Genomic DNA, 23356 nt, shown 5'->3' with positions numbered 1-23356 from the left:
CCTTGAACCACCAAAGGCTTCACAGAAGTTTATAACGTAGAGCCATGAAAATAAAAGATCACATTTCTCTCACAAAAATGTTCTTTTAACCTCAAATGTTTATTTTCACAAGGATAGCAGGAGAAAATAGACCTCAAAATTTGTTGTGCAATTTTTGCTGAGTACACTGATACTCCTCATGTCAGGGAAAGCTACTTTTGAGGCACAGTGCAAAACTCTGAAGGGAAGAGGTGCCATATTTAAGTTCAGATTTTGCTGGAACGGTTTGAGGGGGCCATGTCACATTGGCCCCTGAAGTGCCAGAACAGAAACCCCCCATAAATGACCTCATTTTACAAACTACAACATCCAATGAATTCATCGAGGGGTGTAGTGATCATATTGACACCACATGTGCCTCACAGAATTTTATACCATTGGGTGGTGAAGAAAAAATAATTCAATTTTTACGACTAAAATGTTGTTTTAGCCCCAAGTTTTTACATTTTCAAAGGGTTAGTAGGAAAAAATGGACCTCAGTTTGTTGTAAAAATTTCTTCCGAGTGCGCTAGTACCCTACATGTAATCTGGAAATACTTATCAGGCACAGTGCAAAGCTCAGATGGGAAGGAGCAACATATTATAGTGTAGTTTTTACTGTTATCGTTTGTGGGTGCCATGACCCACTGGAAGAGCCCATGAGGTGCCAGAACAATAGAACTGCTCATAAGTGACCCCATTTTACAAACTATACCTGTCAATTAATTAATCTAAGGATGCAGTGATCATATTGACACCACGTCACAAAATTTTATACCATTGGGCAGTGAAGAAAAAATAATTAAATTTTTACCACCAAAATTTTGTTTTAGCCCCAGATTTTACATTTTTCCAAGGGAAAATGGAACCAAAATTTGTCACACAATTTCTGCTGAAAGTGGCAGTACCCCATATATGGCTGTACAGTAGTGCTTAGCCATAAGACTTGAGTGGGATGGAGCGTTATTTGCCTACTGGAGTGCAGATTTTACTAGAATAGTTTGCGGCCTCCGTATACATAGCCACTAAGTGCTAGAAGAGCAGAATCCCCAGTGGATGTTGCTGAGTGAAAATTACTAGTACTAGTCCTCAATACTTTGTAGTGCCCAGTACATTGTAGTACCCTGCTCGTGCTTCTAGAGACACGCACCCATAAATTAGGTGGGCTCTCATCACTACAGAAATGCCAAACTTGTGGACACTACATGTGGTTTACGCACACTGTGGGGCTCAGAAGGGATGGGGGCATTTTGATTTGGGAGCGCAGAATTTGCTGAATTTCTTTTGGGGGCGAGGAGCCATTTCGCTTTTCCAGAGCCTTTACTGCCAGTAACATGGAAGCCATATATCCATTAACAGATGATGGACCTGAGTGGGGACTTCCTTTTTTTGTAGATTGATTTGAAGCTTTTGTTGGGAACTATTTGCATAACATTATGGATCACATTTATCCTGTGCTTTACGTTGTGCATTTACTTTGGGGTTTCCATCTAAGTCTCCGAGTGACGCAATTCAGGTGAAACCCCCGATGAATCCATTCACTATAGTGAGGCAGCAGAGTTAGTCTGGACTCAATCTGGCCTCTGTTCAGCGATGTCCTTCTTTTCAGAAGTGCACAAAACTGGCCGACCGCTCTTTTATGCAGACCTAAAAAGACGAACACCACAAGATCACTAGCCAGACTATATCCACAGTGCCGCCATCTGCCTCACTACACTGTGTGCAGAATTATTAGGCAAGTTGTATTTTAGAGGATTATTTTTATTATTGATCAACAACTATGTTCTCAATCAACCGAAAAGACTCCTAAATATCCAAGCTTAATATTTTTGGAAGTTGGAGTGTTTTTTTTTAGATTTGGCTAGCTTAGGAGGATATCTGTTTGAGCAGGTAACTATTACTGTGCAGAATTATTAGGCAGCTTAATAAAAACCAAATATAATCCCATCTCACTTGTTTATTTTCACCAGGTAAACCAATATCAGTGCACAAAATTTAGAAATAAACATTTCTGACATGCAAAAACAAAAACCAAAAAAATTTGTGATCAATATAGCCATCTTTCTTTATGATGACACTCAACAGCCTTCCATCCATAGATTCTGTCAGTTGCTTGATCTGTTTTCGATCAACATTGCGTGCAGCAGTCACCACAGCCTCCCAGACACTGATCCGAGAGGTGTACTGTTTTCCCTCCCTGTAGATCTCACATTTTATGATGGACCACAGGTTCTCTATGGGGTTCAGATCAGGTGAACAAGGGGGCCATGTCATTATTTTTTCTTCTTTTAGAACTTTACTGGCCAGCCACGCTGTGGAGTAGTTGGATGCATGTGATGGAGCATTGTCCTGCATGAAAATCATGTTTTTCTTGAACGATACCGACTTCTTCCTGTACCACTGCTTGAAGAAGTTGTCTTCCAGAAACTGGCAGTAGGTCTGGGAGTTGAGCTTCACTCCATCCTCAACCCGAAAAGGTCCCACAAGTTCATCTTTGATGATACCAGCCCATACCAATACCCCACCTCCACCTTGCTGGCGTCTGAGTCGGAGTGGAGCTCTCTGTCCTTTATTGATCCAGCCTCTGGCCCATCCATCTGGCCCATCAAGAGTCATACTCATTTCATCAGTCCATAAAAGCTTTGAAAAATCAGTATTAAGATATTTCTTGACCCATTCTTGATGTTTTATCTTATGTTTCTTGTTCAAAGGTGGTCGTTTTTCAGCCTTCCTTACCTTGGCCATGTCCCTGAGTATCGCACACCTTGTGCTTTTTGATACTCCAGTAACGTTGCAGCTCTGAAATATGGCAAAACTGGTGGCGAATGGCATCTTGGCAGCTTCATGCTTGATTTTCCTCAATTCATGAGCAGTTATTTTGCGCCTTTTTTGGCCAACACACTTCTTGCTACCCTGTTGGCTATTTGCCATGAAACGCTTGATTGTTTGGTGATCACGCTTCAAAAGTTTGGAAATTTCAAGACTGCTGCATCCCTCTGCAAGACATCTCACAATTTTGGACTTTTCAGAGCCTGTCAAATCTCTCTTCTGACCCATTTTGCCAAAGGAAAGGAAGTTGCCTAATAATTAAGCACACCTTATATAGGGTGTTGATGTCATTAGTCAACACCCCTCCTCATTACAGAGATCCATATCACCAGATTTACTTAATTGGTAGTTGGCTCTCAAGCCTATGCAGCTTGGAGTAGGACAATATCTATAAAAAGTATCAAAGTGATAATGTTGCCTAATAATTCTGCACGCGGTGTATAGAGAATTTTCTGCTGGGTGTTCTCTCTGAATCACTTATTTCAGAGATTTATTTGGAAACCCCAGTGTAAGCTCTCAGTGTAGTGCGCAGGATAAATGTGCGCCGAACCTTACTGCGACCTTTAGGAAGCAGAATGAAAAAATCAACAGCAGGTGAAGAATTGGCTTTATTCATTTTTTATGCCGTTCCTCATGTGGTATAAGTGATTAGACGACTTGATTCTACGGGTCGGTGCGATTAAAGCGATACCAGAGTTATATCTGTTTTTTATGTTTGGCTGCTGTCGCACATTTTTTATTGCAAAACGCTTCGCCATATTTTGAGAGCTATAATTTTTCCATATTTCTGCAGACAGTCATGTGAGGGCTTGTTTTTTGTGGGACGAGTTGACATTGTTATTGGTACAATTTTCGGGCACAGAACATCTTTTGATCACTTACCAGTCCAATTTTTGGGAGGCAGAATGAACAAAAACAAAAAACATCAAGGAATTGTTTTTTTAACACTTACAGTGTTAAATTTATATCTTTTTATGTTTTGGCGCTGTTACACAATAAAAACTTTAATAGAAAAATAAGTATTTTTGTATCGCTTTATTCCAAGAGCTATGACTTTTTAAATTTTCCACTAATGGAGCTGTATCATGGCTTGTTTTTTGCGGGACAAGTTGACGTTTCCAGCTATACCATTTTTATTTACATTTGTCTTTTTGATCACGTTTTATTCCATTTTTTGTTCAGCAATATGATGAAAAAGCATTGTTTTTTACTAGTTTATTATTACATTTTTTACGTTGTTCACTGAAGTGGTTAACTAGTGTGACAGTCTTATGGGGTGGGTCGTTACGGACATGGTGACACCAAACGTGTACTTTTTTTTTTTTTACATAAAAATACAAATTTATTAGTAAAATATATTTTTATTTATTATTATTTTAATATTTTTAAAAAAATATTTTTACAATTCTTTTTAACTTTTTTGCTTAGTCCTACTATGGTACTTTGACTTTCAGCAGCCTGATTGCTGTTAAAAATCAATGTAATGCACGAGCATTGCATTGGTTTATAACTGTCAGTGCTGCACTGACACAAGCCCCTTAGGCCATGCTCTGCACATGGTCTAAAGGGCTTCCCATAGCCTGGTGACCCTGATGTCATCATGACGACATTGAGTCGCCATTGCAACGATCGTGCCCCGCGATGACGTCCTCTGCCTGTCTTCTAAATGCTGCGATCGATATCAATCGCAGCACTTAGGGGGTTAAACTGCCGGGAGCAGTTAGGCCAGGTGTCAGCTGTGATATCAGCTAAACACCTAGTCGTGATCATGCGCGCACAGCTCCTGTGCGCGCAACATCACTATGATATACCCAGTACTTCATAGGTCAAGAAGCACCTTCCAACCATGACGTACTGGGTACATCCAAGCTCGGGAAGGGGTTAAACTAGATTGTTGTATCACACAAAAGAGTTAATAAATAACATTTCCTATATGTCTACTTTACATCATCATTTTGAAACATAATTTTAGAAGTTAGAGCAATTATTCCTTTTTCCAATTTATTTACAGATGTAGGGATGATTTTGATTACATGGGTGTTTTCCAGAAACAAGCAGCAATAGATGTTGCTGAATGAAAATTGCAAATCTGCCGTTGTAGTGCCCGTGCATTGTAGTGCCCAGTACCTTGTAGTGCCCATACATTGTGCCCAGCTCGTGCTTCTGGAGACATGCACCCCATAAATTAAGTGGGCTCTCATTGCTACAGAAATGCCAAACACATGGATGCTAAATGTAGTTTAGGCACATTGAGTGGCTTAGAAGGAGGAGGAGCATTTGGATTTGGGAGCGCAGAATTCCCTGGATTTCTTTTTGGGGGGGAGTCACTTTGCTTTTCCTGAGGCCTTTGTGTTACCAGTAACATGGAAGTCCCCTATGTTACTGTTAACAGATCACTTACCTGAGTGAGGACTTTTTTTGTGGATTGAGTTGAAGCTTTTATTGTTAACATTTTACATAACATTTTGGATCACATTTATCCTGCGCTCTACGCTGAGCACTTATATCAGGGTTTCAATTTAACTCTCCGAATTACGTGATTCTAAGGTAACCCCTGAGGAATCCATTCATTAATCAGGCAGCAGAGTTACTTTGGAATCCGTATGGCTTCTGTTCAGCGGTGTCCTTCTTTTCCGAGGGAGAAAATTAAGATGCACAGCCAAAATATTAGAGGATGCTAAATCAGTCTGCAAAAATGGGATTAAAAAAAAAAAGAAAATAAATTTTTAGTCAGCAAATAAGAATATAATCAATATATGAAAGCACAAAACCTTAAAGTGCGCATTATCAATCCTAGACATACCAAAACCTGCTTTTACACGGTAACAACTTTATAAAAAAAAATGTTTTTGCATCGCTATTTTCTGAGCGCTATAGTTTTTTGGGTTTTTTTGCTGATGGCGCTCTATGGCAGCTTGTTCTTTTTGCAGGACAAGATGACGTTTTCAGCTATACCATTTTTATTTACATTCAACTTTTTGATCACGATTTATTCCACTTTTAAATCTGGTGATATAATGAAAAAGCTTTATGGAGTTCACTGAAGAGGTTATCTAGTGTGACAGTTTTATGGATCGGGTCGTTCTGGAAGTGGCAATACCAAATATGTGTACTTATTTTGTTTATTTTTTTGACATTAGTACAGTGGTTTGCGGGAATTTACTTCGCCATACATGTACGACGAATGTCATGAAAGAGTTAAGAGGAGGAGCGCTGGTAGAGGTATTTGCAATATGACACAGCTAAACTAAGTTGTGCTTCCCCTTCCCTACATTGACCTTATCTGAAAGAATGTTGCTGACTGCTTATGATTAGTCAACTCATACAAGAAGATGTACATGCCCCCTGTGAAAACTAAGTGATAACACCCACTTGGACTTTGGAAGAGTTTACTCATTATGTGACAATACTTTGATTGCTAATATCTCCGCAACGGATAGGTGAAATTCAAAGAAATAAAAACACATTTTATATGGGTCTGCAGCCACTATAACATTGTGTGTCCAGTTCAACATGAAAAATTTGGTAAAAGGTCCTCTTTAAAGCTACTGAGTCACAATGCAATGTTGTACCCTCTGATTTTACCTTATTTCCACCAGCCATGCATCCAGGTACTCAGTAATCTGCTCATTCTCCGTATTTTGTGTTTTAGATAGATCCTTATGTTACAGAACAACTCAGAAAAAGTTTTGATGATCATAAACAAAGGAAAGAGAATGCAACAATTTGGGATGATTTCCAAACAAAAGTGAGTATTTATTATTCATTGACAAATATATCAAAGAATTATGAAAGTAAATGCCCTGTCAGCGCATGCGCACCAAGCTCCATTTATTGTTTATGGTGGGACTACCGAGAAAAGCTGAGTGATTTTCTTGCCTATCTCTGGTAGTCCCTTAGAAATGAAAGACTGTTGGCAGCAGATTCATCTCTGTACTGTCCAGCCATTCAACAGTGAGGCTCAGTTCACACGATGTGTTTTTAATGCGTTTCCGCTGTGTTTTTGCAGTTGCGTAAACGCCGCGAAAACGCATTAAAACCGCATGGTAGAAGGGCAGCAATGTTCCCCAATTGAAATCCGCATGTGCTGTGCCCATGATGCGGATTTTTCCGCAGCGTAAACGCTGCGCTCAAAAATCCGCAGCATGGCAATTAATTTTGCGGAAACGCTGCTTTTTTGGCGCCATTGACTTGCATTAGACCGCATGGAATCCGCATCACTGTATATGTTGATGCGCTTTTCATGCGGTCTAATGTGCGGATGGTACCCGGGTGTGGATGAGAGGACTCTCATCCAGACCCAGGTACCATTAAAAAAAAAGAATAAAATAAAAAATATATATATTCTCACCTTCTGACGGCCCGCGCAGCGCTCCTGCTTGGTTCCCCGCACTTCGGGGTTGAATGAAGAAGGACCTTCGCTGACATCAGAGTCGTGTGACGGGTCACGTGACGCTGACGTCGGCAGGTCCTAAAGTCTTCACTGCCGGCAGCCGGGACCGAGCGAAGCAGGACACCGGGGGCCATCAGAGGGTAAAGTATAGATTTATTTTTTATTTTTTGACATTCACACACTATATAAATCCATGCTGGTTGCATAGATTTATATAGTGTGAAGTTGACAAGCACTTTCTAAGTGATGCTAAAATCGCTTGGGAAGCACTTGTCAACCCGCATGCGGAAATGAAAGTGAAGAACGCTTCATTTCCGCATGTCCCTGGCAGGAAACCGCATGTACAATCCGCATGCGTTTTTTCCTGCCAGGGAGATGCAGAAATGCTCAAGAAAAAAACCTGAGCATTTCTGCATCGTGTGCACATACCCTGAATATAAATTCACACAGGAACTAAGATAACAAAGCTTACAACTGGTATTTCTTATAGCTTAGGATCTTTGCATCTTGACTGTCAGCTTGCAAATTGAAAGTACATTGAATGTGATCCAGTTACAGACACAGTGAACAGGAACTTCCTGTTTTTTTTTAACAATGTATTATTGGCAGCATAACACCACTGCTGGAGACAGAAACTCACATATTATTAAACAGTACTAAATAGTAGTTGATATAATATATACAATAATAAGTATTATTCCAACAAAGACCACTGCTCCATTCTTATGTGGCATTTCAGAGCCCCATTCTCGGGATTGGTGAGGATTAGTGCTGAGCGAGCACTAAAATGCTTGGGTGCTCGTTGCTCGGGTCGAGCAAACTGGAATGTTGAAGTGCTCGGTCTGAGCAACGAGCCCAATGGAAGTCTATGGGAAACTCGAGCATTTTTCCGGCGCACTCCCCTCCCCCCAGATGTTTGCAGAGGCTATAAAAATTGCCCAAATCGATGGGAACAGTGCTGAAATGACATGGAACAGCATGGGGAAGACCCCTGGAAGCATCTCTGACTCCCAGGTCACTGCTGTCAACAATGTTGTCAGAGTGTTACGCCACTTTTATGGACTCACAATAAAACATACAAAAACAAAACCAAAATGGATTTTCCTGGGAAAAATGTTAAGGAACATCCTTTCCAGGGTAATGACTCGTATATGTATATAAGGCAAAATAAATAACCAAAAACAAAAATGCTCCTCCACACCTTGGGCTATGTTCACACATAGCATTTTTGATGTAATTTTGCATTGCTTTCAACGGTGAAAAATAAATTCACCGGTAAATGTCATTTTAACATTTTACTACCTTATCTGGCCATGTGGTGTGAGAGACATGATCAGTCACATTTTGTTTCATTTATGAAGGAGGGACTCTGAAAGTCACAAAGCCTATTTTTATATTGCAATCAGACGACCCTTACTATTCTTAAAGGGCCAGCAGTCGGCCCTCACTATTGTTAGAGGGCCATCAACCGGCTATGCTTTGTTGTTCCCATTATTAAAGAGTTGCTCTCCTATACTGTTATTGCGTATGCAGTGACTCCAAGGGCTGCCAAAAATTTGGATGCACCCCAATACCCCTTTGAAGAGACATAGAGGATGGCCTCAGTAAAAAAAATGTTCCCATTATAAAGGAGTGGGTCTCATATAGTGGCAATGCCCATACAGTGACTGCAATGGCTGCCAAAATTTGGGAAAAAAACTCAACAACAATTTAAAGACTCATAGAGGTGGGCCACAGTAATGACATGTTCCCATTAGAATGGAGCAGGTCTGCTATCCAGTTATAGGGTATGCAGTGACTACAACGGCTGCCAAAATTTGGGAAAAACCACAATAACAATTTAAAGACACATAGAGGTAGGCATCAGTAACGACTACGACATGTTCCCATTAGAAAGGAGTGGGTCCCCCATACTGTTTGCCTATGCAATGAATGCAACGGCTGCCAAAAAATTGGAGGCACTTCAATGCACCTTGCAAGAGACGTAGATATGGACATATGGTAGATATGGTGGTGGAGGATGAGGAGAAGGAGGAGGACAAAAGCAAATAGACAAAATCAGGAAACGTATACTCATGTATGGGTGTGAAGACAGACGTGCATGGGAATTGAGTTAGAACTCCCAAAAAAAATACACTTTATTTGAGTTTATGTTACGCTGCTATCATTCGGTGGTGTTGAGAAGTCTGGCCCAAACCAGCCCTTGCTCATTTTTTGGCTGAGACCTCCAAAGCGTAGAGAGACAGTTCATGCCACGTGTCCACCTTGGATACCCAATAATTATAGGGCACAGAGGAATCACGGAGAACATTGATACGGTAGAGCAGTATCACCTGGTAAAGATAGTGAAAGGTGGAATTATGCGCACACCTTGTGGTGTTGTGTGAAGGCACAACACCTGTAGATGCATGTAACTGCAGATGTGGCCCTGTGGCTGTAGAAATAAAACTTCTTCCAGATGAATAATAGTAGAGGAGGTTGATATCACGTTGAACAGGCTGCACTGTGGTAAATGAGAAGCCATTTGTGTTCTAAATTGGTTCTTTATTGTCTAACGCATTTTGGCACCTTCCTCAAGGTAAAAAAAGACAAATATCCCAATGCATTTCAGCGACGGACGTGCGCCTTTCTCAAGGTGTTTTTTTTAGCCTCCGCTGGTTCGACGCCGGAACGTGTCGGGGCCATAAGGAACTATTTTGGAACTTAAAAGGCTTCTCATTTACCGCAGTGCAGCCCATTCAATATGATATCGTCCTCCTCTACTATACACATGACGCGCCCCCTGGGCCAGTGCTGTTTGGGGATTACCCGGAGCCGGATCAGATGGGGGTTGTAGTCTCCGAGTGGCGGCGACCCGGTCCGTGCCCAGGGTGTCAAACTCAGTGTGTGGCAGTCTTTACAGATGTTGTTAAATGTTCTTTAGTGTCGACTACGCCACCCGTTGATTTGCGGTCAAAAGGCCGCCGCTGCAGAAGGGTCCGCTGAGGCTGGTGGTGTGTGTGCAGCTGTGATAGTATAACCCCCAACGGGAGGGGTATTAGCCTCAGGGGGTCAGATGTAGAGGATGGTGGTTGTGAAGGTGCAGGATGATCCAGCAAGAAGACTCAGAGTCGGGCTGTGCAGTTCAGGGGTTTTTACTTACGGGTGTTCTTATGGTCACTCTGGCCTGAAGCGACCACCCGAGCCGTGCTGCGTCCACCAGGTCCTGGACTCGGCCAACCCCCAAGCAATTCTGGAGCGTGGTCCTGAGCTCCTGTCTGACTTTCCCTCTCTTCTGGCCGTTCTCACTAGGGATCCACTTATGTCCGGCTCCCTCGGGTCTCTTGGTGGGTACACCTCTTCTGGGTTCCCTGACCCTATACTTGGTATGCCTTCCTAGTGGATTTAGTGAGGGTCGTGGCAGATCCTGCCCACGACCTCCGGTCTCTGGCTAAGGTGTGCTTTTCTCTCTGCCAGCTTGGGATCCGGTACCCTGGGTGCCAACCCTTCACCCTGCTGTTTGTATTCTGGGGTCTTGGGGTTCCTTCTTCTTCTCTCTGGGTCCTTCTGACTCCTCTCTCTCTCTCTCAGACTTGGCCTTGGAGCTGGGCCCAGCCGGAACCACAACTCCCTGTCAGCCCTTCTGGCTGAGCTTCTCTGCTCTGCTCCTCTTGCCTGACTGAACTCTCTCTACAAAAGACCCTGTCCTAAGATGGTGCCCACCTTATATACTCCCTCTATGTGTGAGCTCAGGTGACCAGCACCCAATGAGCTCCTAGCATTACCCAGACTGCTCCCCCTATCTGCCCCTACACTACTGGGATGTTCCACCCCCCCTCCCACTCCAGCCAGGGACAGACACTATCGTACCTGCACATATATTGGTGGGAGTACCGTCGATCTGTCCCCCGGAAATGGGATGTATGTAGTGTATGCAGCTATCTGAGCTCAGTTCCACACTCCATCCTTAACCGGGAGTGGAATACCACACCTCTGGCTTGAGGCGTGATACCCCTGTAGCAGCCGAGTCCTCAGGGTGCTACACACACATGTAGGCAGAGACCAGTCAATCCAATGCAGCGGGCAGGGAGAAGCCGTCCAGAACCTGCCTGTCCGACAAGTCTCCAGCGCTGCTTGGTCATCAGTAGCTTTAGATTCTTTGAAACGCCACTGCAATTCAGAGTCAAGCATACCTGGCTAACTTCATAAACCTACAGTCTGATACAGGATATTTGTGGATTGGGCAGCATGTATCGTCTGTCACTTTAAGTGGTGCAAGTAGTCATCATGTAACTTCCTCTTATGCGATTTGAACACTTACGGTAAGGGGCATACATGTAAATCATGGGGCCCCATACCAGATGTCTTGATTGGGCCAACCTGCAAAAAAAAATATTTGGTGGGGTCACAGAAGAGCATATCTTACAATTTTGCTGCCCTTACAAAGTATTTTTTGGTCCAATAGAAACCCTTTATTATTTCCATGCACTAAGATACCCCTTTCATGGCCCCTATGTTTTTATACTTTGTTTATTTGACGATTGGACGACTGTCATGACAATTGGGATGGGCCCTGAGGATGAGGAAGAGGTGGAGCCCATCTCCTCTGACGTATAAAAAGCCCCAACTACACCTCATGGCTGAATTTTTATCCTTTATATTTCTGGCTTGATAAAGGCCTACTATGGCCGAAACATTGCATCGTCTACCTCATTTTTGCACCCTGGCTATGTAATTTTAAGGATGGAAGAATAGTTATGTTTTATCACTATATACTCTATATTCTTTGGTGCCTCAGAATTTTTGGAATCTTAACTGCTTTGGACCTTGTGTAGGGTCCCGCTGAGTCCGCACAGAGCCTCCACTGGTGCAGGAGAATGGCTCACCAATCTATGCTGTATGGAGGAGCTGGTCTTTTATTTTGTGTCTGTACTGCTCATGCAATGCAAACTGCAAACTTTGGTTAAAAAAAAAAAGAGTGCCCATGAATTTACCGTTGGTTGTCAACACAGGTGTGGGTGTAACACTGACATACCGTAGAAGTACGAAAAATATTTTTACAATACTGTCATTCCCAAGTTTTTTCAATAAAATTCTTACATCATTAATAGATTAAATATAAATGATAACATAATTTAATTTATGTTTATTGTTGTGTTGAAATATTAATGTATCTGAAACCTACAGTAAATATAAACTATATGCAATACTTTTTTCTAGTTGCAATGCTGTGGAATCAATGGTTCATCAGACTGGAATAGTGACATTCCCTCATCATGTTGTAAAGAACGCAAGTGCGATGAAAAAAATGCATTTAAAAAGGTAAAAAATGCACAAATAGGAGGATAGGAGGGAACAGTGCCTGCATAAGATAAAATAGTGCAAAATAAGGAATCCACGATGGACTGTAAATGGCCAAAAATGGTTATAAAATAGATTACTTTTGAAACCAATGAACAGTGCTAAATAAGAGCTATGAAAAGCACACACCAGCAAAACAGATCTTTTATATCAGTTTCAAAATTTTTCCCTCGAGAAAAACCTTAACAAGTTATATACATCTTCAAATATGGTAATCATATTCTGAGCAACATTAGGTTATAACACAAGACATGGCCTGTTGTGGTTCATCGACGACTTATTAGGAAAATAGGACTGTAAGCAATGTGCCCAATAGTTTTTTGTTTTTTTTATATATCACATACTGTAGTCTGCATCTATTGACTGAAATGCAAGAGAAATCCCCCTATGGCTTTTTCAAATCAAGCAAATGTTCTAACCAGTGAAACAGTTGTAGGACAGTTGCTGTATATTTATGTCCTCTTCAGTGATGAGCGAGTATGTTCTATTAACCCTTTCGGCGAACATGCTCGGGTGCTCGCCGAGTATCTTCAGCGTGCTCGGCTGTTATGTTTTAGTCACTCCATGCGCATGATTTGCGACTGTTTGACAGCTTTAATACATGTGAGGAATGCCTAAGAAACAGGCATTACTCACGTGTATTAAAGCTGTCAAACAGTTGTAAATCATGCGCACGGCGTGACTCAAACATAACACCCGAGCACGCTGAAGATACTCGGAAAACACCGGAGCATGCTCATAAATCTCGAGTAACGAGCATGCTCGCTCATCACTAGTCCTCTTTGATCCCAGTATTACGCCAATCAGGGTTAGGATTTAAATTTGTGGCATAAGGAATTTAATTTGATGAGCCGAGTTCGCAAACCCTCTCCGTGCCTCAACCCACCCTTGCTCAGCCCACTTTGCTGGAGCCAGGCAAAAAAAAAAATCACAAAGTTTTTGAGCAGCCTTTTGTTGCGCAAAAGTTTAACAAATTTTCAAATGTTTTCATGATGTAAATGCTTTGATGAATCGGGGCCTATGTGTGGAAACTCACACTTCAAAAACACACCACATGTAGGTTTACCCTACATATATAAACACAGTGAGCATTAGATTTACAGAAATCCCATTCAATTTTCTGGAACCGTAAGATGCTGTGTGTTTTTTGCACAGCAAGAATGATAATTACACTAACCGGTAACTTTATTTTCTGGTGAGCATGATAGCACCATGAGAGAGGGTCCACCTCCTGGGACAGGAAACCTGTAGATATATAAGGTGAAGCCTCACATCTTTCCTCAGTGGGTTACCGTGAATAGGGAATGCCTTTATGAAGTTAGTAGACAGACAAAATATTCTAAACAAAATATTTATTGGTTTTCCCCCTGTGAAAGACACCCCAGGGAGTGGATATAGAGGGAGGGAATAGGAAAGGTTATGCCATGGTCTCCAGAAAATCAAATTACCGGTAGTGTAAATATCATTTTTCCCATTGCCATGACTGCACCATGAGAGATTTCAGAGGACTTTACTCTAGGGTGGTACCACCTCCTGCAAGACTTTAAGCCGAAAAGACAGATCAGGGGAGGAGGACAGGTCCAGCCGGTAGTGTCTGAAAAAGGTTGAAGGTATAGTCCAGGTTGCAGCATTACAGATAGATTCTATAGTATCATCGGCTCTCTCAGTCGATGAGGTGGACATAGCTCTAGTAGGATGAGCTTAGAGACTACCTGGTAATGGAGAAGAGCTAGATTCATAAGCTAAAGAAATAGTGGATTCAGTCCATCTAGCTAGGGATTGTATGCTGGATGATTTCCATTTATTCACCCCCTCATACTGGATAAACAGGGAGTGATATACTGTTCAGAATTCTGAAGAAGCAGATAAGTATTGCACCACACATCTAACACAGTTAAAGGAAACCTGACAACTTATACATGCTGTCTAATCCTCCATACTGCCTGAATACAAGCTGTTAACTTCTTCACGCCACGGGCATTTTCCATTTTTGCGTTTCCGTTTTTTGCTCCCCTTCTTCCCAGAGCCATAACTTTTTTATTTTTCCAGCAATATGGCCGCGTGAGGGCATATTTTTTGTGGGACAAATTGTACTTTTAAACAACATCATTGGTTTTACCATATCGTGTACTGGAAAAAGGGAAAAAATTCAAAGTGCGGTGAAATTGCAAAAAAGTGCAATTCCACAATTTTTTTTTTTTTTTTTAGCATGTTCACTAAATGCTAAAACTGACCTGGCATTATAATTCTCCAGGTCATTACCAGTTCGCAGATACCAAACATGTATAGGTTCTTTTTTATTTAAATGGTGAAAAAAAAAGTCAAAGTTTGTTAAACAAAAAGAAAACGGCACAATATTCCGAGATCCATAGCGTCTCCATTTTTTGGGATCTAGGGCCGGATGGGGGCTTATGTTTTTTTAATACCATTTTGGGATAATAATAATAATCTTTATTTTTATATAGCGCTAACATATTCCACAGCGCTTTACATACATTATCATCGCTGTCCCCATTGGGGCTCACAATCTAGATTCCCTATCATTATGTCTTTGGAGTGTGGGAGGAAACCCATGCAAACACAGGGAGAACATACAAACTCCTTGCAGATGTTGTTCTTGGTGGGATTTGAACCCAAGACCCCAATGCTGCAAGGCTGCAGTGCTAACCACTGTGTCATATAAATAATGACATCACTACTCCCCTAATATAAATAATGACATCACTACTTCCCCAATATAAATAATGATATCTCTACTCCCCTAATATAAATAATGACATCTCTACTCCCCCAATATAAATAATGACATCTCTACTCCCCTAATATGTTTTTATCACCTGTTATTGCATTTTATTGCTGTGTTGTGGCGACCTAAAAAATGTAATTCTGGTGTTTTGATTTTTTTTCTCGTCACGCCGTTTACCGATTGGATTAATTCTTTTTATATATTGATAGATCTGGCGATTCTGAACTCGGCGATGCCAAATATGTGTATTTTTGTTTTTTTTTGTTTTATTTTGAATGGGTCGAAAGGGGAGTGATTTGTTCTTTTATATTTTTTTGTTTTTTTTATATTTTTAAAAACTTTTTTTTTCTACTTTTCACTTGCTTTAATAGTCTCCAAGGGAGACTAGAAGCTGTGATCATCTGATCGCCCGTGTTACACATAGCAGAGCTTCGGCCCTGCTGTGTGCAGCAAAAATGCGGGCTGACAAGTAATGATTTCGTCCCTCCTCCTCCATTAGCAAAAGAATGAGAATGTGGAAACGGCGATGAGCAGCATTGCTACGCTCAGCCTGGCTGGCACCTTCTTTCTGGCCATATTGTGCCATTTATGGTGAAGTGCTTCCAGTCTGCACAGCCTGCCCTATGACTTCCAGGTCACATGCTGTGACATCCCCACCAGGACATAAGGCTTCTGGCAGAACACTGGGACTTTTTGGGCTGCAAAGCAGGTTTGCTACATGTGGCACTAATGAGGGTAGATTGCGCAGCTGCTATCTAACCTCATCGAGGACCTCAGCCAAAGAACACAACTGGAGGGAGACTATCCCCTTCATGCCCAGGCACACCCAGACTCTACAGGTCTCGAAGTTCTAGGACAGGAAACCATTGAAGACAGGTGGGAAGCTCGGCCTTTTCTACCCACATGTTTCCTGTCCCAGTAGGTAAACCCTCTCTCATGGTGCTGTCATGGCAAAAAGAAAAATTTGCAGCGTTCGAAATGCACCAAATACTCATCGTGAAAATTTAGCCAAAAAAGTCAATGATAACATCATAAAGCGTGCTGCAATTGCCACAAATACAAAGATGTCAAAAAATGAAGTATGTTCATTTTAATTTATGTACTGGCAATTAACTATAGACCAGTGACTATTCTTATTTTCCTCTGCAGGGATGCGCTGAAATTCTCAGAACATGGTTTGAAAATAATTTTCTTTATGTTGGAATAGCGACCATCTGCACTTCTCTTATAGAGGTAAGAAGTCATTGTAATTATCAGCATGGTCTGTGGCGACAGGAGCACATAGCATAGGTGGATTTTCTATATACTTTTCTTTGCAATCCAAAGCCAATTTTATTTTAACAGAAAATCACATGCAACAAATGCAGCGTAAGGGGTCTCTACCCCAATGCAGTGTGAACACTATATCAAAAGGAGAAAGGTTTTAAATGGGTAAATTATGATACTGGCACATTAAGAAATTGTATGTACTTTACAAAGATAGAAATAAGAAACATTGTATGCATATAATAGTTACATACTGAAAATGTCCCTATTAATCTGATATTGGGGTAAAAATAGCCACATTACCAGTTTAGCTCAAAAGTGCCTTGTGGTCCTGCCTTTCTTATTGCCAGTGGTAGCAATGGGTTCTAGGTGTCACCTCAGAGGTCACGGGCATGTGTTTCGCTGGCTGGTCAAACAGTCAGGATTCTGTATCCTTTGTTACCAAAGTTCTAGCTGTCAAAAATTATGGAAGCTTGGATAGAACCGGACATATCCCTTAGTACCTCTATAAGGGTTTCAGTCACAGTATAGATACATAGCGAAACAGAGCCGGCACAGCGTTATTGCTTATGTTTTGAATGGTAGCCAGAACCCTGGTGTGACCAAACCTTTACTGAATATCCGTGAAAGTTAAATGTCCAGGCTTGAGGCAAAATTCTGCAGTCACTCTATCCGATTGCAGCCTGCCAAATCGTAAGTGTGGTGTGCACACACAGTCACGTTTCTCCGGTATTCCCGGTGTGAGCAGGCGATTGGCATAATTGCGGTCAGATGCAAACTAACCTCATCTGGCTTCTCTCAATTTATTTTGGGAAAAGCTGAATGCTTTCAGCATACGTGCGATCATGTGGGTGCCCGATTCTGTACCAGGGAATAAGATTCTGCAGACTTTTATTCTACGCCTGGTGGAAAACCCCTTTGACTACTGGTAACTAAATAGGTCTGTTCTATTCTGCAGGTTCTAGGAATGTCCTTTGCATTGACATTATACTGCCACATTTCCAGAAGCAGTGGCTCATTTACCAAATAAGGATGGAAAGCCCGGGCTGTATTGGATCATCAGAGCATTCTTGTGTGCTTGTGTTCTGTCTAAATAGGAGCAAAAGTTAATTTAAAAAAAAATAATCCATAGCTGTAATCCTGCATTGTTTGTATAGTTTATATAGTCTTTAGGCCTTCTTCACACATCCGTGCTTCCAGTACTTGTCGTTTTTTTCATGGATACCACACATACTCATTATAACCTATGGTGCTATGCACATGTCCGTGATACAGATAACAAGGGCCAATAAAAGTCTATGGGTCTGTGAAAAACACGTACAGAACATGGACGCCATCCGTGTGCTGTATGTATTTAACATTGCGTAGTATAGGACAAGCTTTGTCATTTATTTATTTCTTTAACCATACTGGAAAAACACTGATCACACACGGATGGTAAACACGGACACATGGATGACACACTGATGGAAAACACTGATCATACACGGATGTTAAACACGGACACATGGATGACACACTGATGGAAAACACTGATCATACACGGATGTTAAACACGGACACATGGATGACACACTGATGGAAAACACTGATCACACACGGATGGTAAACACGGACACATGGATGACACACTGATGGAAAACACTGATCATACATGGATGGTAAACACGGACACATGGATGACACACTGATGGAAAACACTGATCACACACGGATGGTAAACACAGACACATGGATGACACACTGATGGAAAACACTGATGGCACCACTACTGTTTTTCACGTATGTGTTAAACATGGGCGTGTGTAGAAGGTCTTAGGCTGTTCTAAAATTCAGCCACTGGTTCTATAATTAAACAGTGGCGTCATGGCTTTCAAATATATTCATAGACTGCGAGTTACAAAACTGTCGCCAACACAATGGTCACTTTTTATGTTGTGAGATTACTTACAAAGTTCACCTGTATAGATAAATATAAATGTTGCACGTGATCTGTTCTACTGTACTACTACAGTAATTTTTTGTTATTCTTTATGTGTTTTACCTAATAGCTTAAGCTCTGTTCACATTAGTGTCATGACTGATATTAAAGGTTTTTTTCAACCTTATAAATGTACAAGCAACTCTTATAAAAATCCTCTTTATTCTCATAAACAGAGGGATTTTTAATTCTAAAGTTTAGTACTTGTGGCCTGGGTTACTGGCCACCGCTGCAGTCTGTGAGCGGGGGCCGATCTACTAGGCAAAGTGAGCAGCACTTGCAAGCTCTTTCCTATCTAGCATTTAAACGATGCTCTGATGCACTCAGTCCCCCTGCGCCTCGCCAATGCTGTAGAGGCAAACCTGCCTTGACTTGCAGTATCAGAAAGTACAGCTTAGGCCACGGCCCCACTATCAGTATTTGGTCAGTATTCGGTCAGTATTTTTTCTCAGGAGTGGGAGACAAAACCGGGTGAGGAACAATCAGAGAAAAAGTATAATAGAAACAAGTCACCAATTCTCCATTTATCACCCACTCCTGGTTTCGTCTCCCGCTCCTGAGAAAAAATACTGACCGAATACTGATAGTGGGGCCGTGGCCTTAAGCAGCAGCTTGACCTTGGAACTGGCTCAAAGAATAGTCACTCATTCAGGAGCGCAACCCCCCAACAAGCAGGAAGCCAGGAAAGGAGATGAAAAATATTGAGACAAGCCCTTTACTATAATAGCTTTAAAAGATGAGTTTAAAATGGATTTTCATTACTCCTAATGAATACACTTAAAGAGAATCTTTCACCAGGTTTTTGTTACCCCATGTGGGAGCAGCATAATGTTGTGGCAGAGACTCTGATTCCAGCAATGTGTCACTTACTCGGCTGCTTGCTGTCATTTTGATAAAATCACTGTTTTATCTGCTGTAGATCTAGCAGTTCTCTAAATGCTGAGCTCTGTACAACCCCACCCACACCACTGATTGACAGCTTTCTGCCCATGTACAGTGTACACAGAAAGCTGCCAATCAATGGTGGGTCCGGGTTATACAGAGGTCATAAATATGCTTGACTACCTGGCAGCAGGTTTACCAGTCCTCTAATAATCTCCTGCATATAAAACAGTGATTTTTATTAAAACTGCAGTAAGCAGCCCAGTAAGTGATACATCACTGGAATCAGGAGCTCTGTCCCTACATTATGCTGCTCTCAGATTAGGTGGCAAAACCTGGTGACAGATTCCACTTGCATATGGATTTATTACATATTTTCATAGGAGGAATAGCACTGCAATCTATTCTCACCTGCCAAAAGCAGCAGAAAAATCTCATATAACTAAGGCTAAGCAGGAAAGCGCATAGAACATTACTGGCTGTAGGTAGAATTAATTCAATGTATACGTAACTACTTTATTCTGGCCTTTGCTATGTTTTTTTTACTGTGTTTTACTTGCAAAGTATTTATTGAAAGCGGCTTGTTTTTATTACAAAATTGTGTCAAATATTTTGCCAGAGTTTCATTCTTAAAGATATAAAAATATATTAAAAAGTATACATTCAATTGTGTCACTGCGAGTCTTTCAGCCAAATAGGTAAATCTTGTGGTGTTTTCTGAATTAAATGTATGTGCATAAAAGGCCGTCTTCACTTCTGTAATCATAATACAGAGACATATGCTTTTACGAACTTTAATAAAACAAAATTTTACAAAAAAAATCTGAAAATATTTCACAACAAAATATAAAAATATCAATGCAATAGGACTGTACATAACATTCAAGAGATGTAGAAAGGAACTTGTTTTAACACCATTCATGTTACCATACATTGTACTGGAACACAGGAAACGGATCCAAGTTCTGTGAAATAGTGAAAAAATCCTCAATTTCACCACTGTTTTTAGGATTCCATTATTTTAACATTTATTGTGTGGTAGAAATGACCAAGCACCATGATCCTCCAGGTCAGAACGATTACAGGTATACCAATCTTGCATAGCTTTTTCTTTAAGGCCACGGCCCCACTATCAGTATTTGGTCAGTATTCGGTCAGTATTTTTTCTCAGGAGTGGGAGACAAAATCAGGAGTGGGTGATAAATGCAGAATTGGTGTCTTGTTTCTATGATACCTTTTCTCTGATTGTTCCTCACCTGGTTTTGGCTCCCACTCCTGAGAAAAAATACTGACCAAATACTGATAGTGGGGCCGTGGCCTTAGTGATCCAAAAAATTCAGAAATGTAAAAAAAATTGGCACATCTTGCTATTTTCTGAGACCCAAAACGTTTTTATTTTTCCGGGGATGGAGCGGTGTGAGGGCTTTTTTTGTGTTGTGAACTGTTTTTTTTTATTTATAGTATTTTGGGGTATAAACTGTGCCTCTTTTGCTTCTTATTACCCTTTTCTTTGGGGGGTGGGGAGGTGGAACAGTGACTATAAAAAGTTTCTGATGCGTTTATTTATTTTTTTCAAATGGGGAAAATGGGGGCAATTCAAATGTAGTTTTTTTTTTCATTTCTCACATTATTTTTTAGTCCCCGTGAGGGAACTTGAACCTGCAATCATCAGATACTCTAATATTGCAGTTTATAGAAAAAGGCTACCCTTGGACTTATTGGTAACACACACAACCGCTTCATGAGGGGGTATTAAGAGGGGTTGCAGGCACCCAAATTTGCTGCTGCTAGTGACGGGTGTTGGTTGTATAACATGGATGGCACCCAAATTAGGTAGAGCTGAGCCTGCTCCATATACCTACTCCTGTTCCGTACATATACAGTGGATGTTAGTGTGGCACCCTGCTGTGCATTGGTGCCACAGAACCCAGAAAGGTGCATGGATGGACTTCTCCACAAGAGGCCCTCACACATTCACACATCTCCACCCTACCACCTCAGACCAGCAGAGGGAGCCCGTTAGGGATATATAAAGGGAGGGTGGAGCTAGGCAGCTGAGATTAGTTCCTGCTGAGACACAGAAAGGGACAGAGCTCAGAGTGAGCTGGGAGCGTGCTGACGCTCAGAGAGCAGCACGCTGGCTGCTGTGCTTAGGCGAGCCAAGGCCTACAGCACGTGGGGAAGCCTAGTGAGGGCCTTGAGTGGGCCGAAGGCGAGAGGAGAAAGAAGAAGTAGTGAGGGGGCAGAGGAGCATACCAGGCTCACCACGATATGTATACCGGACAGCGGGTCCGCGCCTACAGGGACCCTTTACACCCAGTAGGAACCACCGGAACTCCTGGAGGACTACAGGTCCCAGGTTCACCAAACACTGACTAAAGTACCAGGGCTAGGAGTCACAGAGGTCCCAGCATCCAGGGAAAGTGATCTCCAAAGAGAAGGCCCTACCACCAGGTCAGCAGGTGCAGAGAGAGACAGTAACCAAGCTAGGCCCAGCTCCAGGCAGGCCAGAAGCTTAGAGAATAAATCAACGGATCAGGAGGCCCTATACCCGCTCACTGGGGAGAGTCCAGAAGTGCGCCCTTCACCTGGAGTACCCTGGGCCGTGCCTGCAGCATCACCAGTAAAGGTACTGAAGCTTACCCCTGTTTGAGTGTCCATCCTTCCTCCGGGACCGTCCTGCCGTCTCTCCCCTGCACCACCATCCAGTACATCCCCCACGCTGCCCTGAGGCCCGCTCCACCTGTGGGGAGCCATTCCATCACAAGCTGCCCTACCATCTGCCTCAGAGGACTGCTCCGCTGCGGCGGCACCCCTTAGCCGCATTCCACAGGTGGCGTCACGAATAATCCCAAAAACCCCATATAATTGAAGTTTCCTCATTTCACTGACCGCCCTGGGTCACGGACCGGGCAGCCACCGTGATATCCCCCGGCAATCAGAGGCCCGGTTGACGAGTACCCCACGGCCCTGGGGGCTTCAGCTTTCGGCGTCACGCACAGGATTCCGTGCCCGCTGCCACTGGGTACTGTGAGCCTTAAGAGACTGTAGTACTCACTGTGGTGAAGTTTTCCCGCCATTCCAGAGATTTCCCGCCATTGTCCACCATCTTCCTGTCACCGCGCGGGAAGAAGAGGGGCGTAGCCGCTGGAAGCGCGCAAAGTTGAGGACACGCCCCGCCCTGACGTCGGACCGGGAAGCGTAAGGTCCTAGAAGGAGCCAGAGGACGCTCTGACGTCAGACGCAAGCGACGCAAGGTCCTGGAAGAAGACCGTCGCCCGTGGAGCTGAGGCCTACCTAGTAAAGAAAGTGAAGAAGGTAGGCTCCGGTTCACTAGGGGGGCGCAACAATGGCCGACGACCAGCAAGCCGCCCGAGCACCAGTTAACGCTCCTGATGCCCAACTTGTGCCCGGCGCTGCACAGGCCGGAGCAGCCGCTCCACCAGCAGGGGTCGTGACCCCGCTAGTACCTATGGCCCTGCCGTATATCCCTGGAGTGAAGTGGCTCCCCCAGTTAAACTGCAAACCGGACACCCTGTCTGGATTCAAGGAAGAATATGTGGTGTGCTAGATATGTATTCTTTGACCGGCAAACAGAGAGCTGCTGTAGCTTTGGGACAATTGACTGGTGCCGCAGAGCGAGAGGTTGAAACCTGGCCAGCTGCAGACCAGGAATCGGTATCAATCATCTTTAAGAGACTGCAGACTGTGTTTGAAAACCGCACCGAGACGGATCTCAGGATGAGGTTCTACCACTGTGTCCAGAAAACTGAGGACAGTATCCGGGACTATGCCTGGCGCTTACAGGAAGCCCTGCGGGCCCTGAAACAGGTTAGTCCAGCCAGCATACAAGATGAAAATAAAATGCTGACAGAACAGTTTATCCGGGGGTTAAGGTCCC

General features: G+C 42.6%; 1 protein-coding gene across 2 annotated transcripts in view; it reads left to right on the top strand.

Moving 5' to 3' along the window:
* Positions 1-20122, top strand: part of CD53 (CD53 molecule) — a 75696-nt gene extending 55574 nt beyond the window's left edge. For both annotated transcript variants that reach the window (XM_073667206.1, XM_073667207.1), the window contains exons 5-8: positions 6500-6595; positions 12440-12541; positions 16476-16559; positions 17551-20122. In XM_073667206.1, coding sequence (XP_073523307.1) covers positions 6500-6595; positions 12440-12541; positions 16476-16559; positions 17551-17622 — 354 coding nt within the window. In that variant the 3' untranslated portion in view covers positions 17623-20122. The remainder of the gene's footprint in view (positions 1-6499; positions 6596-12439; positions 12542-16475; positions 16560-17550) is intronic.
* The last annotated feature ends 3234 nt before the right edge of the window (positions 20123-23356 follow it).

The sequence above is a fragment of the Phyllobates terribilis genome, unplaced genomic scaffold (genome assembly GCF_046119375.1).
Source record: "Phyllobates terribilis strain yellow unplaced genomic scaffold, ASM4611937v1 Scaffold_2__4_contigs__length_985480577, whole genome shotgun sequence".
NCBI classification, from domain to species: domain Eukaryota; kingdom Metazoa; phylum Chordata; class Amphibia; order Anura; family Dendrobatidae; genus Phyllobates; species Phyllobates terribilis.
This window is presented reverse-complemented; position numbering and strand designations above follow the sequence as displayed.